Source organism: Emys orbicularis, chromosome 24 (assembly GCF_028017835.1).
Source record: "Emys orbicularis isolate rEmyOrb1 chromosome 24, rEmyOrb1.hap1, whole genome shotgun sequence".
NCBI lineage: Eukaryota > Metazoa > Chordata > Testudines > Emydidae > Emys > Emys orbicularis.
In genome coordinates, this window is record NC_088706.1 from 8,690,422 (window position 1) to 8,710,480 (window position 20,059).

Below are 20,059 nucleotides of genomic sequence, written 5' to 3' on the forward strand. Positions count from 1 at the left end.
GGCCTCGTTGGAGGGGGGAGGGTGGCAGGCCTGGGAGAGGGGTGGTCTCTGAGATGCACTGTCATGGTCAGTGGCTCCCGGGAAGAACTTACAGGTCCTGGGAACAGGACCACGGTCTACCTGGCCCAGGCCTGCTGGGAAGCTGGCTCAGGCTCACCCCAAATTTATCCTCAGGCGGCTGCTGCCGCAGGCCTGGCTGGAGCCTGGGGCTCCAGACGTCTTTAGGGTGGATTCCCGCGGCTCCTGCCCGCTCCCCTGTACTGAGGCAATGTGCCCGACTCCCAGAGGGTCCGTCCTTCGCACCCCTCCGCTTCGGAGCCTGTGGCGCATGTTTCTAGGCTGCACGTCCATGTCACTAACGTCCAGCCTCGCCCTGCAGCCTGTTTGCCAGCGTCCAGACACGTCCCTCTCCCCGGAAACGATCAGCAGGCAGGGCCAGGGCCAATGGTGTGGCACCCGCTACCCTCGTGCCCAGTGGAGCATCGGACTAGCCGAGCCAGGGGCGGGCCGAGCGCCTTCCCACTCCTGCCCGGGTTCCGCAGGTGAAGCCGGCTGCTGTTGCAGGCAGTAAAACCCGGGCTAGTGTCTCTGTTTTCTAATGAGTCGTGGCAGGCGGCGGCTGCAAATTGGACACTGAAGGAATTCATTAAGCGAGCGAGAGGCAGGGAGCAGGCAGATTCCGAGAAGGTTTTTATTAAACCCCAGCCTGCCGTGATGCATATATTAGTTTGCATTATTTCGCACCATCTGTTAGTGCCAGCTCAGAGCTGCCCCACTGGGTCATTTATTGTCCTCTCTCCCCCCGCCCCGTTAAAGGAGCATGTGCGTGTGCGCGAAGGGGGCCGTATCTTTCTCCTTGTGCCTCGTTCCGTCTGCAACCTGCTAATTTGTTGCCTAAAAAACTCGAGACGCTCTCGGAGATCAGTTTCTGCTTTGGCTGTGTTGCTAATGCAATCTGATAGGCTCGCGCTCGCTCCTGCGCTTGCCCTCCATCTATCGTCTCCCGCTCTTGCTAGCTGGTTCACGTTCTCTGTCTCCGGTGTCTCTCGCTCGCTCCGTTCGGCTCACGCTCAGATCTCTGTCCTATCTGTCTGGCTAGCTATCGCGTTTCTGTAGCGTTCATTGCCAGCCTGGCAAGTACAAAAATGAAGAGCTGATTACATTTGTCTCTAGAGTATGCTGCTGGCCACCCGTCCTCGATTCAGGTGCCGTTAATCCACCCTCTCTCCCAATGCCCTAATCTTCTCTTTTCGTCTCCCCGCCTGGCATTGTCCGGCCATGGGAAATGGTTACAAGCAATCCTGTCACCTTCACTGTTGTGGAAAGGGTTTTTCTCGCCCCCCCCCCCCGTCTGGTCTCCTGCTGTCTCCCATCCCACCACGTGCATGACCTCCCCTGTGCGTGCCCCTCCGTGCGATGTCACCGTGGCGCACTGCCATCAGCACAGATGCTAGCCCAGACACACTCACCCCCACACGCTCTCCTGGTGCTGCGCTGACCCACCTTCACCGGCAAGCACCCACTAAAACAAACACAGCCCACCGCCGTCGGAACAAAGGCAGCCCCCACCCCCGGCGCAAGGCAGGCTCCCCCAGGCGGAGTGCCCCACACATTAGCGTGGCCCTCAAGGGAATTGGCAATGCAAAGGAAGCTCACCTTTCGGTGGTGTTCACAGAGGCCAATGGTTTCCAAATGAGCCTGGAGTCGGGCCCTTTCATCCAGTTTTAGGCACCTAAGTGTGCTTGTGAAAGCACCTAACTACGGAGCCAAAGGCCTAGTTTTAAATCCCCAAGCTTGGAAAGTTTAGTCTAAGTTCCCAGCCCTTTTCCTTGGGAAGGGAGCCCTGAAAATGTAAATTGATCACTAGGAACGCAGGAGTTGTCAGGGCCAACCAGACCATCAGTGCATTGAGATCTGTGTCCTGGCTCCAGAAGCAGCTGGTGTCACGTGCCTCAGAGTCCCCACAAGGAATAATTACAAAGTAACCTACCCATCAGGGAAGTTCCTTCCTGACCCCTATCAGTGGGGGGCTGGGTTTTGCCCTGAAGCATGAGGGTTTATATCCCTTAATACACCTTTTTAATCTTCCCTGCTATGACTGCGGATGCTCTCAGTGCCCATATAAATGTCTAATCCTTGATTGTATCCTAATAAGCTCTTGGCCTCAGTGTGCTCTTGTGGCATGGAGTTCCACGGGTTAGCTACGATGTGTGTAAAATAAATTGTATTCCCGTCTATCACTTAGAAATGTATTGTGGTTCGGCTTCATACTGTGAATGGATGTGAATGCGCACACACACACACACACACAAACACACACACACACACACACTATGTCCGTGTGGTCGGATTGTTCACTTCCAATCCGTTGGCCGGCTGCCCCAGCTCAGGAAGCTAATTCTGCCTCCTCTTGCACGTCTCCCAGAACCCCGCTGCCTCTGTCTTTCCAACTTTGGCCTGGGAGAGCCCTTAGTTCGACAAATCATTCCTTACTGGGGTTCTGGTGCATCTTACACCTCCCAGGCTGACTTCCCAGCTTGCCTTCGCTGCCTCTGGGCTGGCTTCTGCCTTGTCTAGTTCACGTCAGCAAGCCAATCTGCTAGAGCGAAGTGTCGGTGCAGGGATCTATAGCAATCTAGCCTCTCCGTGGGTTGAATCTGCTCTTCCCGGAGGCTGTGTTCTGGTTGCCGTTTTTAGGGCTCGGGCAGTGCGTTTGAACATTCTCCGTTTCTCCCTGGGACTGTTCAGGTCCTAGTGGCAGCGTTATTTAAGACGGGGAGCTACGGTGCATGCGAGCGAAGTGTGTTTTTCATGAATTCCCGCCTTTGATCTTCTCCTGCTTTGTGGTGGAAGGCGCATGTAGCGCTTATAAGATGAGTCTAGCAGCTCAGTGTCGCTTTGATGATATTGATTAGTAGCGAGAAATGCCCTAGTTCTGCTCTGCAGCCATGGACAAGAAAGAGTTTCTAGCTACTGTATGGATCGTGCTGCATGTGGGGCTTTGTCCCCTGTCTGCATTTAGGGCCTAATCCAGAGCCCATTGCAGTCAATGGAAATAATACTAGTAATTAGTACCTACTTTTCCACTTGTGGATCTCGAAGCACTTCAGGGGCATTATCCCCATTTTACAGATGGGGAAACTGAGGCACTAAGCAGGGAAATGACTTGCTCACAGTCACCCGCAGGCCAGCGACAGAGCCAGGACTAGAACCCAAGTCTTTTGAGTACTAGGCCAGTGCTGTCTCCACTAGGCAACGCTGCCGATTGACTTAGCTCAGGGGCCTTTTAATTGTGCCTAGACTTTGTTCCTGTAAAATAGGCTGGCAGAGCGAGATGGTGCCACTAGCCTTTGCTCTCGGACACCAAAGGTCAAGTCCCTCTGCCACAGGCTCCCTGTGTGACCTTGGGTGAGTCACTTACCTTTTCGAGGGGCAATACAGACTGTGAGCTGCCCAGATGCTACAATGACGGGCTCCATATAAGTACCCAAGATAGGCAGGTGAGCTTGAAGGAGGAGGCTAATATAGATTCTTATGGGGGCTGGGGGAGCGTGATCTAGACCATGTTCCCTTTAGTTGGGCCTGAGTCTGATCTTGTTTACACCCCTTTCACCTGAGAGTCCCTCCTTAGCCTGCCCTGAGTAACGCTGGGCTCCCAGCTGGAGCAGTGGGAGCCAGAGCAGACCCATTGGCTCTACACGACCAAGGCGGGCTTGGTGGCTTTGCTGAAAAAGCCCCAGTTTTGTCTTTTCCCTGCTGATCCCCACGCGTGGCAGGAGGCCTCTGGTGTGGGAGGCTCTTTGTAAGGCTGCCCAGGGCCGCCCGGGGGGGGGGGGGGGCAAGTGGGGCAATTTGCCCCAGGCCCCGGGCCCCGCAGGGGCCCCCACAAGAATATAGTATTCTATAATATTGCAACTTTTTTTTATGGAAGGGGCCCCCAAAATTGCTTTGCCCCAGGCCCCCTGAATCCTCTGGGTGGCCCTGAGGCTGCCTCGCGTGGCCAATCAGGGCATCAGCCTAGAGAAGGCGTTTGATCGCGGAGCCAGCCAGGGGCAGAGCTGACATCTGCCCCTGTGCAGGTGCTGGCGATGCCGGAAAGGCTGGGGCTGTGGTCACGTCCCTACACGCCCAGGTCTCCATTTGCATGTGGCTGGACTGCCCCGGCATGCAGGCCGAATGGGGGCATATGCTTCCCCACCGGTTCTGCTTTCAGGCTCACCCTGGCTTCCAGATTGACTCAAACACTCTGCTAAAGCCTCTCACGCAGGCAAATCGCTTCCCTTGCTCTGTGCGTTTTACATGTTTGTTCAGAAGGCAGGTCTGGGGGGGGGGGGGGGGGGGCAGATGTGGTCGGAAGGCGGAAGCTAATGTGGCTTGTGGGTTATGTCGGCACCGGTCAGGTTCAGTCTTGTTCTGTGAGGGTGAAATTAACTCCGAGGGCCACAAATACCGTCTGCCACGCTGAGCCGTATCGGGGGGGACTGGTTCCTAGGCCTCCTGCCCCGGGGTCACCCTTACGGAGTATGCTCCCTCCAGACCCGTTTGCTGCTGCTAGTACAGATACAGCCAGCGTTGGCTTGAACCACGGGGATCTGTACATAGCCACATAGGCATTCACACACATATATGCACACACACATGCAGGTCACACATATGCACACACAGGCACGCACCCACGTAAACACACATGTGGACACACACAGGCATTCGTACCCACATATGCACACCCACAAACACACCCCTACACAAACCCACAGCCTCTTTGTCTAAGCTTAGGCTTCATTCGGGGACTACCGTGCTTACCGTCAAATGAGTCATACCCCCTCCGGCTCTGTGTTCGTCCGTCTTCCCCATACTAAGCAGGGTCAGGCCTGGCCAGCATTTAGCGAGCAGAGCTCCGAGCATGCTACAGGAGACGGTGGTGGGAATCTAGTAAGTAGTGTTGTACTCTCTGCGTTGGCGTTGAGTTAAGGAGGCCAGGAGGCTCTCTGCAGCTGGAAATGTTATCTCAGGGATGAGTCCTAAAAAACCAAGGTCTTGAACACCTGTGGTCATGAAAGCTCCTCCGTCACCTTTTGTAAAAGCAGGCACGTTAACCCCAATGTCATGGACAAATTCCAGTGTCGGTAATTACATCTTGCCTGCTGATGCAGTTTGATCTCTCCTACCTAGGCTTGGCAGGCTGAGGTTTTTCTCGGTAAATGGCAGTAAACATGGATTTCACAGGCCACACAAGCACTGACGAAGAAACAGCTCCGTGCAGGGCCGGCTCCAGGCACCAGCTTAACAAGCAGGTGCTTGGGGCGGCCAAGGGAGAGGGGCGGCACCTGCGGCAATTCGGGGGCAGCAGGTCCCTCACTCCCTCGAACTGCCGCCGCCGATCGCGGCTTTTTTTTTTGCTTGGAGCGGCAGAAATGCTGGAGCCGGCCCTGGCTCCGTGGACGATAATTGAAATGGAGAGCTGGGAAAATGGAGTTTGACACCTTACGGGGGGTCCCACCTTTATGTGTATGAACCGTGTTGTAATGCTGGCCGTAGGAGCTGCTATTTAGATAGCTTTAACTTTGTGGGTCTGAGCAGCTACTGGCCTTAAACAATTATTGTCCGACTCCCTCGCCCTTGATTTCCCACAACGGTGAACATTCCAAGCGATGAAAAAAAAAATGCTTAAAACTCATAATTTTGCACAGCTGTGACCATTTAAATGGATAAAAACCCGCTTAAAAAGAAACATCAATATTATCTGTCGCAATTAGAAAAAAAAAATCAAACGCAAATTCTGCCAAGCCTACACATACCACGTCGCCTCCTGGGCTGTGGCGTTGCTGGGAGCTGTTGTGCTCCACCGCAGAGGTGGCTGCATTTCAGAGGCAAGGAAAGCAAGGCCTGTGGGCATAGATGCTGAGAAAGCGCCTGACAATGCATTTGTTTTATGTCATGCCTTAGCAAACGCAGGCGGAGGCCCATAGTAAGCAAGAAGGGCCAGCTAGGGTGTGTATTCACCAGCCATTATGTGCACACCTCGGGTGTGCTGGCCACTAGCCACGTACTGGAGGCTAGTGTTTGCTATGCATTGTATGACAGTAGCGCCTAGAGGCCCCAGATGAGCTCAAGCCCCTGTTGTGCTAGGCGCTGTACAGACCATAGTGAGAGCTGGTTCCTGCTCCAAAACAGCCAAGGGAGTCTGAGGTGAGAAGCAAACGCACATAGTGAGGAAGGGCCATGCGCAGCAGGTCAACGGCATAGGTGACACGGCTCCTAGCCCAGTGCTCTCTCCACTAGACCTCACTACCTCCTAGAGGCACTGCATAAGTGACTGCACAGCCAGAGCGCATCACGGTGCTTATAACATGGGCTAGCTCTTTTTCATATTAAAGGGTTCGATTGGAAGGGCCAAACAATCAATCCGCCGCCAGGCCCTATAAAAATGGGCTGTCCTGTCATTTGTAGGCAGTGCTTGCCTGAAAAATAACAGCCAACCGCCTCACTAGCCCTCTCCTCTGCCTGTAGCGTAGCCGGTGCCTTGACATTAGCAGATTCTCTGAAAAGGCCGGCTTACCCGACCTGCTGGCCAGAAGGGGGGCATGCTCCAGGCAGGGCAGCGGGCTGGACAGACCCAGCATTGGAAGCTAGACTAGCAGTCCCATTGTCAAAACTGCCCGGGTGTCACCAAAATGGCATTCGACACAACCAACCAAATGTGCTAGTTGAGTGCAGGGCTCCCCAGGGAAGGGGCTCTGGCCCCGTGCTATGCAGGGGATCAGATGGGATGCTCGTAATGGTCCCTCTGGGCCTAACCACCCTGACATTAGTTGGCAGGATTTGGTGCTTGCAGACTCGGCTCCTTAGCCTTTGGCTTTACCTGCCGCGCTTACCAACGGCACCAGGCAGGAGCACACAGGGTCTCTAGTCCCACGGCACCACGATCTGGGCTGAGATCGTCCAGGCAGCCTGAGGGAATTCGGCCCCCAGCTCCCACTGAGCTCAGTAAAGCAGGAGGCTTTGTGCCTAGACGGTGCAGCCCTCAGGCAGCTGGTGAGCGGACACACACAGACCCTGGTGCACTCTGGGAACACTGCAGCGAGCGAGGGTTGCGGGATCTAGGCCATAGTTTTCAAGCCGGCTCAGCTGGTGAGATCCAGGCCATCCTGCCCCTAGGGGAGATGATTATGGTCATTCCAACCACTCAGCTCGACCCAGACACTTGCCAGCCAGTCATCGCCAAGCCCTTGCGAGAGTCTCTATCCCTCTTTCACAGGCTCAGGGCCGGGATGGCCCAGAGTCCCAAAGGGCTTTCGCTGCCTAACTTCCTTTGGAGTTCTGGGCAGAAGTGACTTGACCAAGGACCCGCAGCTGGTATGTGGCAGAGGCAGGACTGAACTCCACATCCTTCCCATGCCCGCAGCAACTGGGCCGTTTGCCAGTGAACCTATCTGGGTGTGGCGCTTCACCTCCAGGTTGCTGGCTTGCGAGCAACCAACCATCCAATACTGACGCCGCTCTGGGGCTCACATGGACCGAGCCAGCTGCCCTGAGTCCACCTGGTCGGGAGATTGTCCACCAGCACGACTGAAGCCTGAAGGAGACACGCTGCCCCCTAGTGATGGTGGTAGGGGAAAGTTGGCCCTTGCTCTGTGGGTGGGATCTTCCATATGGATGGGGCACCACAGAGGGGATCTTCCCCTGGCCCTGCTTTGGTGCTTCAATTGCTGCTCTCAGCTACTCCGCTGCAAACTGCCTTTAAGTCAGGCAGATCTCAGCCCACGGGCCCTGGCAAAGTCAAGCTGGCACAGGTGGCAGCCCTGGGTACCAGGGGCATTTCCCACTGGATTAGTCCCAGAGCCGGATACGCCACAGCCAGGTTCTTTGTGGATTCCCGTCCTCCCACCCTTGGGGAACCCCCGGGGCAAACGAATGCGAGAAAAGACAGCGATGCTGGGGCGGGAGGGGCGGGGGTCCAGTCTTGTAAACAGAACTTTATTGGCAGGGGGAACTCCAGAGTTATACAGAGAAGAGTTTACTGCTGTAGCATGCATGGCCTGCACAGGTTAAAAGGAGAAAGGTCATGGGGGGCACAGGTCACAAGAGAACTTGCATCGTACTGGACCACTCGCTTGGCAATGGGTCGTCTCCTTGAGGGCTGCATGCCTCGCACACCTTATTTACAGAGGTGGGGAGCGGGCGGCCTGCAGGCCCGGCTTCCCCTGGGGGCAGCTGGAGACGCCCGCCCCTTTCTTTGGAGCCCATCACAGCTGTCTTGTCCCCCTCCACGTCACCACGGTCCCCTCCCCTCTTCCCCCAGGCCTGGCTCTGCTCCCTCGTCAAACTCCCCGGGGTGGGGATCCGGCCCCCCAGCCTCCCTCGGGAAAGCAGGGGCCTGGCTGGCGGGGCCCAGGCTCCACAGTGGGCCGGGGCAGAAGCCCCGCTGAGCCGTCACCGTCTTCCCAGAGCTTTGGTTGCCATTTTAAGCTGGCCTGGGCAGCGTGTGGGCAGGATCCATCCAGGTGCAGGCTAACTGGGCCGGCAGCCTGTGCGTGGTACACGCGGTGCCCATGGGGCTGCAGCCCGTGCGTGGTACACGCAGCACCCACGGGGCTGCAGCCCGTGTGGGTGTACGTGGTGCCCACGGGGCTGCAGCCCGTGTGGGGGTACGTGGCGCCCACGGGGCTGCAGCCCATGCGCGGTGTACGCGGCGCCCACGGGGCTGCAGCCCATGCGTGGTACACGCGGCGCCCACGGGGCTGTGGCCCGTGCGTGGTGTACACGGCGCCCATGGGGCTGCAGCCCGTGTGGGTGTACGTGGCGCCCACGGGGCTGTGGCCCGTGCGTGGTGTACGCGACCCTGGTGCTGCAGGCCCTGTCAGCTCTGTGGTCTGAGTGGGGTGCAGGGTATCTGGGGAAGCAAGTGAATCCCCCCCACCCCCTTGTGGACTTTGCACCCCCAGCGAGGCTGGGAGAAGCAGCTGAGCATCGGGGCGAGCGTCTGAACCAGCCCCATCCCCCGCAATCTTCACTGGTCCCCACCGCCCGGGGAGCGACGAGAGCCGGTCCCAACCCCCCAGCTCTGAGCCTCCCTTGGGGACGATGAGAGCTGGAGGCACCCCGGCAAGTCGCAGCTGAGGCCCGGAAAGGCTGGCTGGGTGCCCGCAGGGGGCAGCGCCAGGCGCGCACACAAACATGCCAATGCATGCCCATGTTATCGCGGGCTCCCTGTGCCCACAAGCGCCGCGCCGTCTCCGGGATCGGCGCCGGCAGCTAGGCTCCAATCTGTGCTTTAGAGAGAGGGGGGCAGGAGCCGGACTTCCCGGAGAGCCCCTTCCCCGCCTGGCCGCGGGTGGGTGGAGACGGGGATCTTGGTAGGGGAACAGCAGGGGATCCGCTGACAACGCCCCGCCCGCTGCCCTGCCACAGCCGGAGACGGTCCCGACCCCTGGCCCGAGAGACGCCTCCTTGCGGGAGGGATTGTGCAATTTGTGACAGAGGAAAGGAAAGAAAAAGAAAGGCCACCTCCTCCCCCCCCCCATAAAACAAAAATACAAACAGGCCAAGATCCGATCCTCGAAACCCCCACGGAATCCGTGCCAAACCAGAGCAAGCCACACACCCGGGGCCCCTTCCCGCCTCGCGGTCGGTAGAAAATCAGCCCCCAAACGGGTTTAAAACAACAACAAAAAGATTGTGCTTCCTATTGTTCCAGAGACATACGCCCCCTCTTCCTGTCCTCCCTGGGGGGACTCCACAATCCCGAAGGCTACGTTTGTGCCAATCCTCTGCCCCCCACGCAGTCATCTCCACCACAGCGAAGGGCTCCTGTTGGAATCGGGCGGCATGTGACCGACTGCATCAAGGCACGGGGGCGATGGCGGCACAGTGCGGCTGTGGGAGGCAGCCGGGAACCGTTTCACCAGCCAGTTCAGAGGGGCTTCATTAGGGCTGCGGAGGGGCTGGGGGGGGGGCAGTATCAGGAAATGCCATAGGGAAGGAGGATGGTCGGTTTTGGGGAGCGTAGCGGTAACCTCGCTGCAGTGTCAGCCCAATGCCATCCGCTGGCATCTGCCTGGCAGGGCTTCCCAGGGTGACGGGTAAAGTGCTGGTCTGTCTGCAGAGAGGCAGCCGGATGGGCCATCGGGGAGCCGGGACAGATTGGCCCCAGCCAGGCGGGAAGAGAACATCCCCCCCCAGACCCCTGCGGTCCCCTCTCTCTGCTGGTCCACCAGTGGAGCGGCCACTGGCACCAGATCCCAGTGCTAGCTGGGCTGGCGGGGAAGCCAACCGCCGGATTCACTGGAGGTCGCAGACCTTCCTGACCACGAAACAGAAGCCCTGTCCTGGGATAGACAGCGGGGGTCTTGCCCCCTGACAGAGCAGGGCAGAAGGGGCGCTGCAGCAGCCCCATCCCTGCCAACATGGGGCAGAAGGGACGCTGCTCACCGCAAGTGTAGGAACGGGCCCAGCCCTTGCCAGGTGAGGCCAGAGGGGGCACCCAGGCCCTGTGCCCTCCCAGCAAGAGGCAGAGGGGGACTTCGGGCACTGGCAGTGTCAGATGGGGGGAACAGAGGGGAACTCTGGCTTTGGCCCCCTCCCAAAAGGAGAGAGGAGAACTCTGAGATCCCGGGGAGGCCGCTCTGAGCCCGGGGTGTCAAGGAGCAAGTCACCCACTCATTAGAAGACCTGACACCCCCACCATTTACAGTACAAAAACGAGGAGGTGACGAGCCGGGCAGGGCGGGGGGGACCCCAGGTTCACCGGGGCCTTTTCCAGCCAGCTGCCTTCCACCCCCTCGCGCTGCTTTGTTATATCTACGGTGATGACAAAATCCTGCGTGGAGGGGCCCCAATCCTGCCTAGGTCCCACCGAAAAGAAGGAGCGAGTGGGGCAGGTTCGGGGAGAAGAGTCCAGTGAGGAAGCACCAGCTGCCAGAGCAAACGCAGAGACCCCCCCCCCCGCCCCGACCCCACAACCGGCTCCTCTCCGGCGCCTCCTACAGTCATTTGCTGGAGACACCTGGGTCTCGGGCGTGTCTCCCTGGATGGGAGCGAGGCTCCCTATGCTCCACCCCCTCCACTGAAACTCCGCCCCCAAGAGGAGGCTATAAAACCAAACCACACCCCCTCCTCGGCCAGCTCCTATTTGACGGAGGGAGTCCGCTCGATGCCGTACTTGAGGAGGTGGCTGAGGTCCGTGAGGGTGTGCTGGCTGCCCAGCGTGGGGGCCCGCGGGGGCCCGGCATGCCGGCTGTACACCCCCGGGTTCTCCGCGCTGTTGAACGTGTGGTTCCTCTTGAGGTGGGCGGCCGCCTTGCTGGCCGCGTTGTTGCTGTTGAAATTCAGCTTGTCGGGGTTCCAGTGGCTGCCGTCGGCGTAGTCCCCGGCCTCCCCGCTCGGCGCCGACACCACCCGGCGCCGGTCCGGGCTGTCGTGCGGCGTGACGGGGAACTCGCCGCAGGAGCTCCTGCCCAAGCCGGGCCGGTAGGAAGGGGGCGGCTGCTGCTGGCCCCTCGGCCCCTCGCCCCGCTCCCGCGCCCCGCTCACCGGCAGATAGTGCATGTCCACGGAGGAGTCGCTTGCCTCGTCCTCCAGCTCTTGGTCCATGAGCATGGAGTGGCAGATGGGGATGCCGCGCCCGGCCCGGAGGTGGTGGGGCACCTGGGCGTGGCTGGAGTGCAGCAGGATGACGGAGGAGCCTGCGCAGGGCGGCTCACGGATGGAGGCGTTGATGAGATTGTGGCTCTGCTCCCAGCTGCAGTTCTTGAGGTTGCCGGGGCAGCGCTTCTGCTGCAGGGGGGTCTGCTCGGGGGTGGGCAGCACCCCCGCGTCCAGGTCGTGCTGGCTGACCTTGATGAGCCCCTTGGGCCAGCCGTTCTGCATCAGCGGGGCCAGGAGGTTCTCGGGCTGGCCCCCACGGGCGCGGCGCTCGCCCAGCCGGCTGACGCTCACCACCGACTCGCTGTGCGCCAGGATGGTCTCTTTGTCCTTGCGGCGCGCCAGCTCCTTGCGGTCTCGGTGCCCAATGAACCAGCACACGCTGAAGCCGGAGATCACCGCCCCGATGACGAAGGCAGCCACGGAGGAGATCACCAGCAGGTTCACGGAGACCAGCCCGTCTGGTTCCTCCACGAAGCTCTCGGTCACCAGTCCTAGGGGGAAGGAGGAGCGGGTGAGCACGCGGGGAGCGGGCACAGCCAGAGCCAGGCTGCCTGGCATGTTGGCACCGTGCGTCCGCCCTGTGCGTCCAGCAATCAGAGAGTCCAAAGGGCGGAGCACGGCTCACACCAGGATCACAGTGCCAGCTGGGATCTGGCAGCGGGAGCTTCCCCACAGCCAGGGCTGGCTCTAACTTTGTTGCCGCCCCAAGCAAAAAAAAAAGCAGCGCCGCTCTGCCGAAACACCCCCCCCCAGCGCCGCCCTGCTCCGCCGAAACAAACTCCCCCCCTGAGCACCGCCCTGCCCCGCCAAAACAAACTCCCCCGAGTACCGCCCTGCCCTGCCGAAACAACCCCCCCGCAGTGCCGTGCCGCTGAAACAACCCCCCCGAGCGCCACCCTGCCCCGCCCCACTGAAACAAACAAACAAAAAAACCTTGAGCGCTGCCCTGCTGAACCAAAAAACAACAACCCCCAAGCGCCGCCCCGCCCCCCCCAAGATTGGCCGCCCCTTACAAGGTGCCGCCCCAAGCACGTGTTTGGTCGGCTGGTGCCTGGAGCCGGCCCTGCCCACAGCAGTGCCCTGCCCAGGCCAACTGCTTGTCCTACCCCGTGAGTTCCCCATGGCAGCTCCCTCCTCCCCCCACCCCCCACCAGCGAGCACGGGAGCGCTTACCCTCACACTCCCCAAGGTGCGAGGTGCTGCCTCCGGCGATGTCCTGTTCGAACACAGCCCTGCGGGATGGCCACGAGGAAGGAAGGGATCAGTCAGAGGGAGGAAACGGGCCAAGGCTGCGGTGCTACCTGGGATTTGAGCATGGCTGCTGCCCGGGGGGGTGGGGATGCCATGCTGAGAGAGGCCAGTTCATTGCTGGCTGTGTGCTTCCTGCTCCGGGAACCCAACAGGGTCCGGCTGGGTCAGCAATCGGGTTGGAGACAGCAAACCCAGAGCCCGAAGGGGAGGGCACTCTCCCATCTGAGCCAATGCAGGGCACAGTGTTGGGGGAGGGGTTGGGAATAGGATGGGGGCTGACTACACCCCGGCAGGCAGTGCAGACCCCAGTGTAGTGCTAGGGGGCGCTGTGCCACGGGGGCCCCTGCAGTTGGTGGTGCTAGGGGCCCTGGGCTGGGCTGCTGGGAGGCCCCGTGGCAGCTGACACGTGGAACCGAGTCTGGTCATTACAGATCCCGGGACATTTCTGCGCCAAGGCCAGGAGCCAGCCCCAGTGCGCTGGCCCGATTCCTGCGGAGGAGGGAATTCCGTCCTCCACCCCCCTCCCCTGCCCCAGTGATGCCCAATGGAAATGACACGCCCCTGGGGGGAAGGTGGGGGGGGCTCAGCACGGGCTGGGCTGGGGAACGCAGCAGCAGAAGGTTGGATGGGAACAAAGGGCTCAGTGCTCCCAGGGGATGGGAGATGCTCGGTGGATGGTCCCCCATCAGTGCTCCGGGTCTCAATAGGCCCCACTGGCAAATCCCTCCCCCCTCTGAAATCTGGGGCTTGGTCCGTGGAGCACCCCGGGAGGGAGCTACACCCCAGTACACCCCGAGGGGCTGCTGGCCTCTGAGCATCTCTCCTTTATCACCGGACGCCTAGCAAGGGGCAGGGACACGGGTCTCCGGAAGGGAGAGGGCTGAGATGCTGCACGAGGAAGAAGATCCCAGGATCCTTTTGGCAGCAGAACTCCGGGCAAAACCTCTGACCTAGGCACCGAATTCCTGCCCCGCCTGGTGGAGATCACGGGGCTTGGGTGTGAGATGAGTTTGCTGGTTCTCAGCCCAGCTGTTAGTAGGGTCGCAGCGTAAACCCCACCTGTGCAATCAGTGGTGCCCCAGGCTGGCTGGCTCAGCAGAGATGCCAAAGACGCAGGGAGCTGGCCCCTCCAGATCGGGGTGGAGGCTCATCCCACAGCCTGGGCTGCCCCAGCTCTGCAGAGGTCCCCGGTCTCCAGGGCTGTTAACCCAGCACCACCTGCAGCAGCCAACTCCCATCAAGGTGGCTCCCCATCCCCAGCCCTGGAGGTGTCCTCGCTGGCCAGCGTTACCTGGTGCTCGTTTCCAGGAAGATGCAGGAGCCCTCGGGGGTCCAGCCGCAGTAGGGGTCCCGGCTCCCGAGGCAGTTCCTGAAACCCGGCAGGAAAGGGGGGCTGGTTAGAGAAGTCCATGGTGGATCGCGGGCGCCTGGTCCGCAGTCAGGGTGGGACAGTTCACTGGTGGGGGATTTCACACCTACTGTGCCAAATCTATCCCTGATGTAGGCCCCTTGGAGCCAGCGAGGTCACATGGCAAAGATATTATTGGCTCATGGGCTCTATGTAAACCTGGATGTGACTCGTGAGAAGGCTGCATCTGGGGCAGCAAAGAAGCCGTGCTGACTATTAATAATGAAGGAATACGGGCTGGCATGTATACAGGCAGTATGGGCTGGGGGCTGGTGGGTGGGGGGCCGGCCAGGATCTCAGGACGCCTGGGTTCTCGTCCCAGCTCTGCTACTGGGGGACCTGGGGCAAGCCACTTCCTCTGTTTCCCTTCCCATCTTTTGTGTTGTCTGTGAGCCCGTACGAGCAGGGACTGTCTCTCGCTCTACGCACAGCGCCTGGCACAATGGGGCCCAGATCTCTGGTGAGGGGTCCAGATGCAGCCGCATACAAAGAATAACCTCCAAAAAGCTCCATTACACAGCCCAGCACTCCCAAGATAGGAGGCGGCCGCATTAATGCCTGTGTTACCTCAATCCAGCGCCCTAGTGTGTCTGCGTTATGGGCCCGTCTTTAAGGATCACACGCTATTTTTAACACAGGGGCCCCTGCTTCATTCAGCTCTCGGTCAACTCTCAGCTCCAGGGGACGGAGGGCACGTCTGCTCAGGTGGGCAGCTGGCCATCGACCGAGCTGGAGCTGATGGCAGGGAAGGGGCCCAGAATACCCCTGGAGGCCCCCTCTTGCCCACCCTATGCAGCAGAGCCCGGGAGCTGATGGACAAAGGCTGCAGCTGGAGGTTGGGAGAAATCCCCCCCCACACACACACATCTGGTTGATCCTTCAGTGGTGGTTGTCCTGGAAAAATCCCACGCTGCCCTGGGCCCAGTCCCTTCCCAGCAGCCAGGGCTTTAATTTGCCAGGGGGCAGGTATTAAGCTGAGACGTTCTGAGTAACTGCGTCTCGGGCTCTGATAATGAGGCAGGGGAATGTGGTGGGCAAGGACGCGGGCACCAGCCCTCGGGCCCCACCACGTGTCACGGATGGCATTACTTGCGGGGCAGCTTGGCTCCTACAAGGGGAACTTGCCCCCCCCCCCAAACCACAGTCCTGGGACAGCGGGGACCAAAGATGGGGAAAAGGCTCTGGGGCAGAGCCAGGGTGATCCCACGTTGCGGGAGGGTGGGTTTGAACCCCTCCTGCCCCCGATGTTATGTTCATGCCCCCACCCCAAAGAGAAAGGTATAGCCAGACTGAACCCCCAAACAAGTGCTGTCACCACCTTCTCAGGGGTTTCAATGCAAAACCAGGGAGAAGTTTGTGTGTTGCGGGGGAGGCGTACTAGACGGAAACCCCGCCCATTCACAACCCCATGCCACTGAGCCGTGGTGGCAAGAGCTGAGAACGAGAAACTCACTTCATGCAGCCCGAGTGCTGCTGGCATCGGGCAGTGGGCACCCTCACCACGCACGGGGGGAAGGCCAGCAGCAAGGACCCCGTGGCTTTGTCCAGCTCCATGCCCAAGAGCTTCCTTTCGTCCTCGTTGTCTCGGCCACACCTGCAGGCAGACCCGGGGAAAATCTCAGTCCGCCCCACGTCCCAGAGGAGAGCCCGCCCGCCCTGACCCTGGGCTGCCACTGTGTGGAGTGGCCAGCGTGCGACTGGGACTGGTCCCCAGGAGGGCACGGGGCGGAGGGACCTTTTGCATCCTTCCTAACGGACAGAGAACAGCACCAAAGCCCCACGCTCCTCCCCCCACCTCTGAGAAAGTGCCAAGTCAGGCAAGGAAACCGAGGTCCTTTTGTGCTGCAGGAGATGGGGGGGTCCCTCGATGGACCGTGGGGAGGGATTCACTCTGCGTCGCTGTCAGGGAGGCCTGAGACCCGGGGACTGATTGCGCCCTGCGTTGGGTGGACATGGAGGGGAAGGGGCACGAAACGTGAACTTAGGGTGACCCGAGATCCCGATTTTATAGGGACAGTCCCGATATTTGGGGCTTTGTCTTATATAGGCTCCTATTACCCCCCACCCCCGTCCCGATTTTTCACACTTGCTGTCTGGTCACCCTACGTGAACTCAGAGTGCGTGTGGGAATCGGACCCCCTCGGAATCCAACTTCTGCACCAGGGCCTGAGAATTACGTGGGAGACCGTGACAGAGACCTGCCCGGGCAGGTCTAGTACCCGCGTTGCACCATCGGCTCACTCGTTCACCACGGGGGGGAAGGGGGGCACGTGCGGGGTCTCTGCCGAAAGCGAAGAACTCGCCGATCGTCATGGTCAGGGCGAGATGTTTGGAGAGGAAGCCGTGGGAGAGAGATGTAACATGGAGGAGATTTAGCTTTGAAGTGAAGCTTGTCTGACTGAATCAGCCGCCCTGAGTTTACTGTCTCAGGCCTGAGGATTTACAAAGACTCAAGTACCCCAAGAAAAGTCTCGGACTAGGGGACCCCCGGGGCAAGAGACAAGAGTCTGTAACTGCAGGAGAAGAGAGGCCCCAAGATTTTATCCTTTGCGGAGGCGTCACGCTAGCTCCCAGGTTTCTGGGCTGGACAAGTGCTGCACGGACTGACCGTTTGGGTGAGAAATACACCTCTACCCCGATATAACACGACCCGATATACCATGAATCCGGATATAACGCGGTAAAGCAGTGCTCTGGGGGGGCGGGGGGGGCTGCGCACTCCGGCGGATCAAAGCGAGTTCGATATAACGCGGTTTCACCTATAACGCGGTAAGATTTTTTGGCTCCCGAGGACAGCGTTATATTGAGGTAGAGGTGTACCTTGTTAGACAGGAAAGCAGCGTGTTAATAAGTATAGACTGTAGACTGGGTTTTAGGTTTTTCTTACGTTTCCAAATCCTTGTACTTGCTGCTATTTGAGTCTCTGTCTCAAGCTCTGTGCAATGCACTTCACTTTGGGTTTGCTACAGACACGTCTACACGCCTTGCGCTGAGGAGAGGGCAGAACCAAGATGAAACCAGTACCCTGGGGTGCGCTGCGGGTGCCCAGACGCAAGGGGGTGGGCACTCCAGTGCACACAGGTGGGAGCTGGGGAGTGTAACACCGGATAGTTGGGAAGTGTTTCCCCGGGTGGGCACAGACAAGGCTGCTGTGAGAAAGCCGTTGTGACCCACCTGAGTATCCCAGGGACTCGGATCCATCTGTCCAGGTGCTTACCCCATGCCCATCCCCGTGGGATTTCCCGTTCTCTGACTGGCACCTCTGGGTCCCCAAAGCCCAAACCCCTCCATCCTGTTTAACTTCATTCCCAGCCCCTGGGCGCCATTGTTCCGAGAGTGCTAGCCGCACCCAGGCCGTGTCCGCGCCTACCTGCCGGGGTGGTAGGTCTCGAACTCCTCCAGGAGCAGGCTCTGGCTCCCGGCGCTGACGGCTGAGGGGCTGGCACTGATGTTGGGCTTGATCAGGAACTTGAGGACGGTGCCGGTGTTGGACCCCAGGAAGACCACGGTGCAATTGCCCCAGGGCCCCGCCGCACTGTCCACCACAATTTTACGGAGCTGATACCTGCAGAGCAGGGGATTGAAGTGGGGTTGCTCGTTATTGTTCATGACAGCTGAAGTTCAGGAGAAGCCCCAGAGAAGAGGTGATACCATCAGGTGTGGGGGAGCAGGGCAGGAGGAAGGGGAGATGCGGTAGTGTCCCGGGGTTAACACACCTAGTGTGGATTGGACTCTCTGTAGCTAGAAAAGACCCGCTGAGTTACCACTTACTGCCCTCCTGCTAGTGTGTATGGGAAATCTACGGCCCCACCCAAACCCAACCCACATCGCAACCAGAATCCACCCAGATCCTCATGAGAACCCAACCCAGATCCCAAACTGATCCAGATCCTAACCAGAACCCAACCCAGATCCCCAACCAGAACCCACCCAGATCCCCATGAGAACACAATCCAGATCCCAAATGGAACCTGAAGAAACGACAGTCCAAGAAGGCGTACACACATCTACACACCCACCCACACCTACACACACGCACACCCCAGGGATCCATACACACGCCAGAAGCCCGTGCACCATACACCCAGAGCAGAAATGCACCGATCCTACATGCATTCCGGACACAATCCCTCTCCACGCACAGGGACATCCCTGCTTTCACACATTTACACACTTGCAGATTATGTGTAGGCACAGACACCCCTGCACCACTCCAATGGCTTCCTTGCTACGGGACATACATCCACACAGCTCCAGGCCCAGACAGACAGACCCCCAAGAAAGGCCCCCGGAGGCCGAGCTAAGGCCAGGCAGAGGAGAGGAAGAGATTTCGGTGGGTATCACAACCTCTGCAGAAAGCTGAAGCTAAAACAAGAGGCTCCTTGGCCCTTCCCCCACCCCCCTCAAAAGGGTCAATTAGAATAAGTTTTCTGTTGTCTCATTACAGCTGTAATTATCAGCATCAATGAGCTCCGGCTGTTTTGCATTTTCACAGCACTGGTACCATGGGGTGAGGATTGGGAAGCACTCCACTCCCCACCCCCTCCTGCTCCCTCCCGCCAGCGCGCCATCGGGGCCCGGCTGGCGACCGCATACCCCCTGGCACGTGCACTTGTCCCCGTCCCCCCTGCCGCCTGCATATGCACCCCCAGACATGCGGTGCAAGCTCCCCACCACACTTCCCCTTTCAACACCTCGAATCCCAGCGAGTGATGCATCTGCCCATCAACACGAGCCCCCAGAGCCTCTGGTTGGGAGCTTCTGGCTTGAGAGCCAGGGAGTGATGCTTGATTAATTCCACATAAAACAGCAATTAAGGCAGATTTAATTAGAATGAGGCAATCTCGGCAGCAAAGTTTAGAAGATTTATCAACCCTCTTGGTGCACTCAATCCTCGCACAGGCACATGCGCGTGCACACACACACACAAGTGCACATGTAACACCCACCCACTCACAAATGCACATTTACACACCGGTACACATATTTGCAAGAGCATGCATACACCCACAAGTGCATGTGTACACCCATGTGCATACAAGTATACATGTCCACGTGGCCACACACTCACGACTGCACACAAGTGGACACGTACACACATAAACACACACAAAGTGTGCATGTACACACACAAGTATATATGTATATGTGTACACACACTCAAGTGCACATGTACACGCACAACTGTAGACATACACTCGCAAGTGCACATGTACGCACACACGTCCACACTCACAAGTGCACACATACACATGCATACACCCACTCACAAGGGCACATGTGTACATACAGAAGGGGCAGGGGAGGGATAACTCAGTGGTTTCAGCATTGGCCTGCTAAACCCAGGGTTGTGAGTTCAATCCTTGAGGGGGCTATTTAGGGATCTGGGACAAAAATCTATCTGGGGATTGGTCCTACTTTGAGCAGGGAGTTGGACTAGATGATCTCCTGAGGTCCCTTCCAACCCTGATATTACATACACACTCAATTGTATGCATTTACACACACACCCTTCATATAATTTATCTCCCTCTAGCAGAAATCATAGAATCTCAGGGTTGGAAGGGACCTCAGGAGGTCATCTAGTCCAATCCCCTGCTCAAAGCAGGACCAACCCCCAACTAAATCATCCCAGCCAGGGCTTTGTCAAGCCTGACCTTAAAAACCTGTAAGGAAGGTGATTCCACCACCTCCCTAGGGAACCCAGTCCAGTGCTTCACCACCCTCCTAGTGAGATAGTTTTTCCTAATATCC

At 58.8% G+C, this 20,059-nt stretch overlaps 2 protein-coding genes across 2 annotated transcripts in view; both read right to left on the bottom strand.

Moving 5' to 3' along the window:
* Positions 1 to 20,059, bottom strand: part of SH3GL1 (SH3 domain containing GRB2 like 1, endophilin A2) — a 208,481-nt gene that overhangs the window by 181,238 nt on the left and 7,184 nt on the right. The window lies entirely within an intron of this gene.
* Positions 11,128 to 20,059, bottom strand: part of SEMA6B (semaphorin 6B) — a 31,547-nt gene continuing 22,615 nt past the window's right edge. Inside the window, exons 12-16 of the mRNA XM_065421934.1 lie at positions 17,676 to 17,870; positions 15,759 to 15,899; positions 14,189 to 14,266; positions 12,820 to 12,878; positions 11,128 to 12,137 (exon numbers count right to left, since the gene is read on the bottom strand). Of these exons, the coding sequence (XP_065278006.1) occupies positions 11,128 to 12,137; positions 12,820 to 12,878; positions 14,189 to 14,266; positions 15,759 to 15,899; positions 17,676 to 17,870 (1,483 nt within the window). The remainder of the gene's footprint in view (positions 12,138 to 12,819; positions 12,879 to 14,188; positions 14,267 to 15,758; positions 15,900 to 17,675; positions 17,871 to 20,059) is intronic.